An 8709-nucleotide genomic window follows, 5' to 3' on the forward strand; every position below is an offset into this window, starting at 1 on the left:
TTTTGGGTTCTTAGTTTGATAGCTCTCGAGTATTTCATTTGCTTGCCAAAATTATGATATGTGCAAATGTCAGTGATTTTAGATTAGAGTTAGATTTGTTGATCATGATAAAGGGATGGCATTTAACTTCCTTTTATTTTTTAGGCCTGTTAATGGATGTGTACTTGTTTTAAAGACTATTTCTATATGTTGTTGAATTTAAATTGAATCCTCCAATCCGTCTTCAAAAATTTAACTTAATTTCAAATTTAAGTACCTGCCTTGAGGTTGTAATTTCAAAAATCTAAAAATGCAGTGCCTTTTTAAAAAGCCATAGGATGGATTTCGGTGGAAAGTTTCTTGGGGTGGAGAGGTTGACATTAGGTATCAGATCCTAAGTTGTTGTTGGAAGCTTGTAAAAAGTAGTAGCATGTGCAGGATCTGCAGCATGAATTAAAGGAAAATTTCCTTGTTAAGGTGGAGAGTTTGGATATATTTGATGTTGTGCTTAAGTTTGTTTTCAAATATTGAGATTAAATATGGACCTAATGTTGTGCTTAAGTGTGTTTTCAAATATTGAGATTAAATATGGACCAAATTAGGAGTGATTAAATATTGAGATTAAAATGTGAACTCAAGAGATGGGTCACTGAAGAGTTGTTTACTCATGAGAGATGTGCAAGTGAAGTAAAAAACTTCACACAATCGAGCAGTACCTAGGTAATAATATTTATGTTAACCATGTGTACTCATCTATATGCCATCTGTGTATCTTTGGTGTTGTTAGCACATATTTTTACAAAACATTTTGTGCTATATGGAGGCCTTATTCCTATTATATGAGAATTTACTGCTGGTTTGCATATGCATGAACCTTATTAGCATGAGTAAAGTTCTCTAAGGATCAGTTGTTTCAGGAGTGTCAAGGTATCACTTGGGCACACTAAGGGCATGCACTAAGTATAGACTGCATAAGGAATCCAGTATGGGAGCATTTATCAGTGGAGAAATAATTATGGTATAATCTAAGGTTGTTTTTCAGTATGTATCAGACCCTGTAGAATAGTTGGGATCATTATTATTCATGGTGGATGGCTCATTTTTTCAAAACTACAAAATTTTAATTATTGGCATAAGTAGTCCCTATGAAACAACATTGGCAAGAAAAAGAAGGATTATCGACATGACATATACCGATAAATCAGAAGGCAGATTCTTTGGAGCACTTAAATAATATTTTGCATGGTGCTCGCTCTTGGAAAAGTCATACCATCGGGATAGCTTGTTCCGATGAGGCAGAAGGACGGTGTTTTTCTATCGGCATGTATCGGCTTATCGAAAAAGTGTAAAAATCGCTATATCGATAACCTATGAGGCTATCGATGTAACTTGTAATGATGAAAAGGCAGCGCAGATCATGGACTTGTAGCATTGAGAGATCGGAAATAATTAAAAAAATCTTTCCCGATACCCGATGACTGAAGGGAACTGAAGGCGGGTCCATCGAAGAAAAAGACCAAATCGGGATAGTGCAAAAATAGTTAGGTCGATCCCCGATGACATGGAGAATCGGAAGGTGGAACCATCATTATTACTTATACTGATAAAGCAGACTTGGAGGTATAAAGCATAAAAGTGCACCAGAGTAATATCGAGACTTTGGGAGGAATAGAAAAAGGCTATTCCAACCCCCGATGAAGATAAAAGCGCCTACGGGGATATCGATGTGAATTATACCGATAAAGTAACATGAAGTTGAGACTCATCGGGACATTGGGAGGAGAAGTTTTATGCTATGCCAAATCCTGATAGGACGGTTACGGTGGATGGTGAGTTGCAAGGAGTTCTTCGGGGTGAGTTATGCCAATAACGTAGGAAATTTAGTTAGAATGAGGATCAAAATATTGAGGTCATTGAGGCATGGGGGGACATAAAATGAACTATGTCGATACCTGATGGGTTAAGTAAAAAAACCAAAGGCGGGTGTATCGAGGAGAGTTATACTGATGGATCGTGAAAACAAAAGAAAAGCTGAAACTGAAGGAGTATCCATCGGGATAAAATGAACCATCAGGATAGGAGAAAAATTACTATCCCGAGACCTGATGAGTCAATCGGAATAGCTTGTGCCGATCAGAAGGTAAGAAGCAATAAACTCATAACAAACGATGCCAAACAATTGAATCATCAGGAAAAGTCTCACCGATTAGACGTTGAAGGTCTTGATGTGAAAAAATGACAAGATGGCTTCCATTAAATGCATCCATTGGGTATCTCCGATGCCACACAAAGAAAATCCATCAAGATTGTAGTAATTAAGTACAAGATTAGACTCCTTGGGGATACATAGTTGGTGTTGCACAATGACATTTCACACAAAGTTATTGCAAAAGTTATCAGATGTTCATTGAGAAATATTTTGAGTTGTTGAGCATAGAGCAAAAAATTTGCAGAGATGGAAGGGTCAAGCTCAAAAGGGAAGCGGAAGGTCATTGCAATATCCAGTAGCATGAAAAAAAATTGAAGGGTGAAATCAGTGAGGCTCGAAGGAAATTAAATCAAGACTTGATAGATCAGATGGGCTCTCTAGGAGCTAGGTCACACAGAGCTAAGGTGGATTTTCTTATTCACGACCAACTGGAAGACAGATACAGAGAAATCAGAGATGTATTGACAAAAGTGTGAAGGCATGAGCTATTTCTTTTCCATTACTTCTGCAGGGATGAGCCCATGCCAATTTCGGACCTGTGGCATACTGGTTTAGGTAAACTCGTGGTACCTAATGTCTTTGTAAATATTGATTTATTGAAGCTCCTGGTAAGACATTATGATAAAAACAAGCAGTGCATTCTGTTGCCCGATTGGGACTGCTTTAGTTCACTTTCCAGTAGCCACAATTCAGGAGGTTTTTGTAGTGGATCTTGAGGCGAATGTACCCTTATCTTTTGTGGATTTGGAAGAGGAATACAGAAAAATGGATACTACATACCAGGGTTAGAACCTCGCTATCCACAAAGCAGAGAGGGGGAGGCTAACAGAGGAGGATGGTCTTCCTTATGATATGACCATTTTCAAGAAATATTTACAGTATACATAAATGGCATGTGGTCATGTTGGGGGAGTTGAAGCTCTTGATGTAGAAAACATGGGACCGCTGGTTTTAGCAGTAGATATTCAAAGAAATGATCGTAGAGCTTTTGATTTTGCTTCATACCTGGTGGAATGACTTCATGAAGGCTTCCTGAACTTGAAAGAAAATCCAGACAAGCACTTCAAGCATTATTTGTTGTTATTGCACATTATCTTATTTTATGGGAGATTGAGAGGGTTATGGCCAGGGGGTTTAAATATAAATACAGTTGGGAAGAATGGACAAGATCAACTAGTTCAGTTATGGGTTTCTCTCTGGGATTACAGATATGTAAAATCCCATTACATCAAATTTGAAGAATTCTTTGTTAAGCCAATTTTCTTGCTCTTTGGTAAGCCTCTGCAGGGATCATTTTCTGAGGATGTAAAAAGGTTTATCAAGCCTCATGAGCACAAAAATCCAAAGGTTAATCACAATTGGGGTGATTGGTACTCATGGCAAAATTTCACCTTTGTTCGGTGCTATGGATTTGAAGGTTGCCCCTATGTGCTACCAAAGCTTGCACCGAACAGGATTGCTTTTTTAGAGGCAATTAAGTGTCTCTAATGCCAAACATTTTGGAGGTGCACACGAGCAATTTATTTCTCCTTCGCACACTTTATTTCCTAGATTTCAAAATTGTATCTACTAGAGAATACGAGGCTATTGACAGGAAGTTGGTGGATGAGTACAACTTGTTCCAGCACACATCCAGAATGAATTATGATCTTGAGGGCTACATCCACATGTGCAAGAAGAGATGAGGGTTGGGAGATTACCTTCATCAAGAGGATGAATTTGAGGCCATGTGTAAAAATAAGGAAGTGGAGGAGCTTGCAAAGGTTATGGAGACCTTGGAGAAGAAACTGGAGGAGAGAAGACAAAGATTAGAAAACATTGAGGGAGAGCTAGCTCAAAGTGATTCAGGGGAGAATGAAGTAGTTTCCAAGCTCTATGCACCTCAGAAAGAGAAGGAGACAGAAGAACAAGATAAGCTCCTCATTGCGCTAAATGCAGAAACAAATGAAAGGATGACAAAGCACACTGCATTTGTTGCAGATGATCAATTCATCAATTCTAAAGAGTTTAAGTCTTTCTTATACCACTATAAAGGGAAAAAGCTGAGGGAAGCAATGCCTAATATCACACCAAAGAATGAGGAGGAAATGTTGCAAAAGCTTAAGGCTGATATTGATGTAGAAGTGGAGACAATGATCCCACAAAGAGGGAGGCAGTTGAAAGTGGAAGTAGGTATTATTCTTTTCCCAGGGTAGGATTTGAGTGCATCATTTATTTTTGAGTCTATTACATGCAGACAATAAGGACTTCAAGTTGGATGTCCAAGGGGTTAGTGATATATTCATTAGGTTAAGATATGATCCAGATGAACAGGCAATATTGTTATGGGCATTGTACCCCCCCGAATAAAAGGCCAAAAATCATAGATCTGGATAAAGCCTTTGGTCATATGATGACCCTGAAAGTTTGAGAGGTAGATCCTATGGTCACTACTGACATAGGTATTGATATCTCAAAATTCAATAAGGCTCGGAGGAAACACAAGATAGTAGAGAAAAATAAATATAAGGCCTTATATGAGGAAACCCTTAAGAGGAGTGGGTATCCAATCCCTCAAATTACTGATTCAGGAAGCCACTAGAAGAAGAAGTTTGAAAAATTAGCTTATGAGCACACTAAGTTGAAGAAGGAGATGAAGAGCATCAAGGCTGATACTGCTTGTGTATTGATGAGTAAAAGATATGATAACATGGAGAAGGCATTGGACGAATTCTGGGGTGTATATCAGATGAACATGGACAATATGGTTTCTAACACCAGAATTCAAGATAGACTCAACTTGTTTTTACAAGATGCATCGACTAGGGAAAAGGTAAAGAAAAAGGTTTAGGGTTTGCTTGTCACACATGATGAATTTACAAAGGAGTTGAAATCTGAATTTGATGAGTGCCAGGAAATTGTTTAGCATGGGGTTCCCGGTTTGGTGGACGATGCAGGTGTAATTAAGGATAAGACGATATGGCTTTATGAGTGTAAGTCTTTACTTAATGCAGCCCAATCTATTGCCAAGATGGATATTCTTGATATGAATGACATAGTCGATCAATTCAAGAACTTCTACGTGGTCAAGAATGCAGCCAGGGATGTAATATTCAATGCTACAACTTACAAAGATGCGGGCTATTTGCAACACATTTAGAACTGCGGACAATGGCTAGACCGAAAGTCTTAGTTTATTGTCTAGTTTTATGTTTGTAATGTAATTGATGTTTTAGTTCAGTTGTTTAGTTGTTGTTCAGTTAGTTGTCTAGGATAATGAAAGGGTGTGTCCTTTCATTTGATTCCCTTGGCATATGTATTTGTATTGAGTCATTTTGTATCAAAAGGGGGATGATCACAATTGTCTACAATTTTAAAATGGCTAAGGGACTATTAGTCTTATGTTATAGACGGGTAAATGAGAATGAAAAGTGTTTGAGAAATCATGTAATCTTCATGAGTGCAACTTAAGTATTCAGTATTGTTTTTTTAGGATCAATATATAAAACTTACTGCTTCTAATTCCTTGATCATTGTGTTATTATTTCATGTTGATGTTTGTTTGAGTTCCTTAGATAAATCTTATAAGGGTTTGTTGTAATGTGACATCACAAGCATGTTATGATTGAATATAAAATTAAGTTTTTACTGTTCTCGCAACACTTAATGAAACCATTTCAGTGTGAGTTTTAAAAATGTTTCTAGGGTTTGATCAAGATTTATTTCCATAAGTAATACACTAATTGTCGGATGAAGGCACTGGTCTAGTGTTGAATTCTGGAACAATTCTGATATATGTTTAAGATCCCTAACTGAGAAGCATCTTTGAATTCTTGTGATCTATGCCATGTTCATAACTACTAATCAGTCCTGAAGCTATTTCTTTTTTCAGTATACATTTTTATCAACATTTTGTTTACAAGCATTCAGTAATAAACATTCTTAAAGCACATAAGTTTCAATAAAAGTTTCAGGGAAATTATTGTTCCTGTTAAACATTTGTCCTCAAGTTTAAATTCACTATAAAGAAGCAATCTCTGTGTGCTTGGAGATTGGGGTACACCCACCCAAGTCTAGTGAAGCCTAGAGTGTAGGGGAATTTGGTCTTTGACCATTCCCATTTGTTGGCTAGGGTCAATTGTGGAAATAGAAAGAGGGTTGGCAATCTCTTGTTTTCCCAATCTATGCTTTTGGGCACCAACAGGTGTGACGTATATTTGGTATGACTCCCAATGGCAAAAAACTACTAATAAAGTGAGCCAATTGATTTTTCTAAGTTCTAAGGCATTAAATTAACATTAGCAACCATATATGAATCACTAATATAGGAATATTTAAAAAACATATGAACAAAAACTTAGAGGTGAAATTCCTAATTCATTTTCCTTTATGTATATATGCATTATAAGGTAGCATGGGGCCAAAGGTGATCATGTCACTTTTATTAAATCCCTAATAAACAACAAGAGGGTAAATAAGACCATCAACCACAACAAATTGAAGTGGGAAAAGAAGTGGAGAAAAGCTACAGAGCTCCAAGGATTCATTGGCAATTTTGTGACAGTAACGATTGCCCTCCTATTTATCTCGACAAACATTTTTGAACGATTCTACAAATATCTCATTTCTTTCACAAATTTCGTGTTAGGTGACAGCTTCCTTAGATCATAAATTTGGTATTTAATGGAAGGGAAGGAAATGTTTCTCACCACAAATATGGAAAATTAAATTGGATCACCATCAGAATCTTTCAAAACATTCATGGGGTGAATATGTCAAATCAGAAACCCTAGAGCCAAATACTACAACCCTTTTAAAAAAAAATAAACAATGAAATCAATGCCTAAAAAGAATAAAATAATACACACATACATTTTTCTCAATGGGGTTTGGTAAAAGGCTAGGGCTAAAGAAAATAATAATAATCCTCTAGCAGAACATAATAGATTTCGCTACAGACTTTGAAGGTAAAAAGAAGGCTAGCTTGTGTTCTAGAACCATTGGATCTTAGAAAAATAGTGTATGATGCCTATATTAATATGTTCTTACAATGTCATCTCCCACCTGTTCAACAACGGGTTTTTTGGCCTACATGCCATCTGTCTATAGACTTTGTTCCTCGTGTGTGTTATGGATTTTTTTTTGTGTCTCTTTCTTTAGAACAACGCATGTCTCTTGCTTTGGAACAATGCACAACTCTGCACCTTGAAACCAAAGCCAAGTTTACAAAATGCCACCTTGAATTCCCTCCAATCTATGAGCCAAATGTGTTCATCTACAAATGTTTTTGATTAAGGTAAAAATAGGTTTTGAAGGGACCCTGAAACCCTTTACAAAAGGAACATAAAAGATATAGCGTTAAGAAACCAAAAGGAACAAACCAACGAACAACACACAAAAAACCATAGAAAATCGGCTAAAGCCCCAAAAAGCCAACAAAAGCCAGCCAGACCCGAGAGAAGAAACTAATTGATATGGCATTAGCCAGGGTATTGCTAATCCCATACAAATCCTTGATATTTTCCCTAAGATCGGGGCTATCCTTAGCAAAAGCAGTCACAGCTTTCTTGACACTTGCCCTGGTCCTATTTGCAGCACCACCTGGAGTAGCTTCCCCACTACCTATCTCAATAGTTTCTTCATCCATGTCAAGATCCACCACCAGTTTAGGAGAGCTAGAATTATCGAGGACCTTAGTAATATCCTCAAGGTTTTTAGTGATAGCTGACAGGATATTCGGGATAATGCCCAACAAATTTTTTATCGCTGCATTCCCTTCTTCCAGCAATTTAACCTTCTCCTCCATATCCTGCTTCCATTTTATTTGATCTCTGTCATAATCCTTCCTTTTCTTGTCCGTCTGTTTCCTATTTTTTCCAGGTTCTTCAAAAGTTCATAAGTCCATCTGTCATAATCCAATCTAGCTTCAGTGAGTTTTTAAAGGTTATCTAGGAATAACCCTTTACCTACACTTTCCTTATCCTCACTTAACCTGTCCTTAGTAATATCTTGCTCAGGTTCCTTGTTCTCCTCCCTCTCAGAATTCACATCTTTATCCTTATTATCCTTGTCTTCAATATCCACCATAGGTTTGCTGTTGTAATTGCCAGGGCTAGCACTATGGATTGGGCTATCATTATCGGACTCATTCTCACCACCTTCATCCTCTACACTCACCTCCTCATCTTTCTAGCTATCTTCACCATCAGAATCATCCATATCCATTTCACTACCATCTTTACCAGTTTCCTCTGTATAATTCTTTTCTTCATGGGTTTCCATCCCAGAGGCACTCTTACTTTTTTTGCTAGAGGTCACCTTCTCCATGTTGGAAGCACCTCCATCTAGTTTTCTCTGGGCTTTCCCTGGAGAAGCGGATAACCTCTTGTTTTCCAATAAGGTGAGGGTTTTACAATGCTCATAAATAAGCAGCAAAAGCCCGCAATGAAGAACTAGATTTGAAGGATTCTTACTGTGTTTGTTGAGGGACCTTGAAAGGGACCTAAATAGGTAGTAGGGAAGGGATACCCTTTTGTCATGTC

At 37.4% G+C, this 8709-nt stretch overlaps 1 protein-coding gene across 1 annotated transcript; it reads right to left on the bottom strand.

Moving 5' to 3' along the window:
* Positions 1 to 7583: 7583 nt before the first annotated feature.
* LOC131034125 (uncharacterized) lies at positions 7584 to 8254 on the bottom strand. The gene is made up of 3 exons (XM_057965522.1): positions 8134 to 8254; positions 7962 to 8050; positions 7584 to 7859 (listed from the first exon to the last, which is right to left on the bottom strand). The coding sequence occupies exons 1-3, from the start codon at positions 8252 to 8254 to the stop codon at positions 7584 to 7586; spliced, it is 486 nt and encodes a 161-aa protein (XP_057821505.1).
* Between the last annotated feature and the right edge of the window lie 455 nt (positions 8255 to 8709).

This window comes from Cryptomeria japonica, chromosome 2 (genome assembly GCF_030272615.1).
Source record: "Cryptomeria japonica chromosome 2, Sugi_1.0, whole genome shotgun sequence".
Lineage (NCBI taxonomy): Eukaryota > Viridiplantae > Streptophyta > Pinopsida > Cupressales > Cupressaceae > Cryptomeria > Cryptomeria japonica.

Bases quoted from the DNA above. Each gene is read 5' to 3' on its own strand.
- LOC131034125 (XM_057965522.1), bottom strand. From the start codon at position 8,254: ATGGTGGATATTGAAGACAAGGATAATAAGGATAAAGATGTGAATTCT. The intron at 8,051-8,133 runs GTAAAGGGTTAT...GAACTTTTGAAG, and splicing joins TGAGGATAAGGAAAGTGTAG to AACCTGGAAAAAATAGGAAA. The intron at 7,860-7,961 runs GTTAAATTGCTG...GATATTACTAAG, and splicing joins AGCAGGATATGGAGGAGAAG to GTCCTCGATAATTCTAGCTC.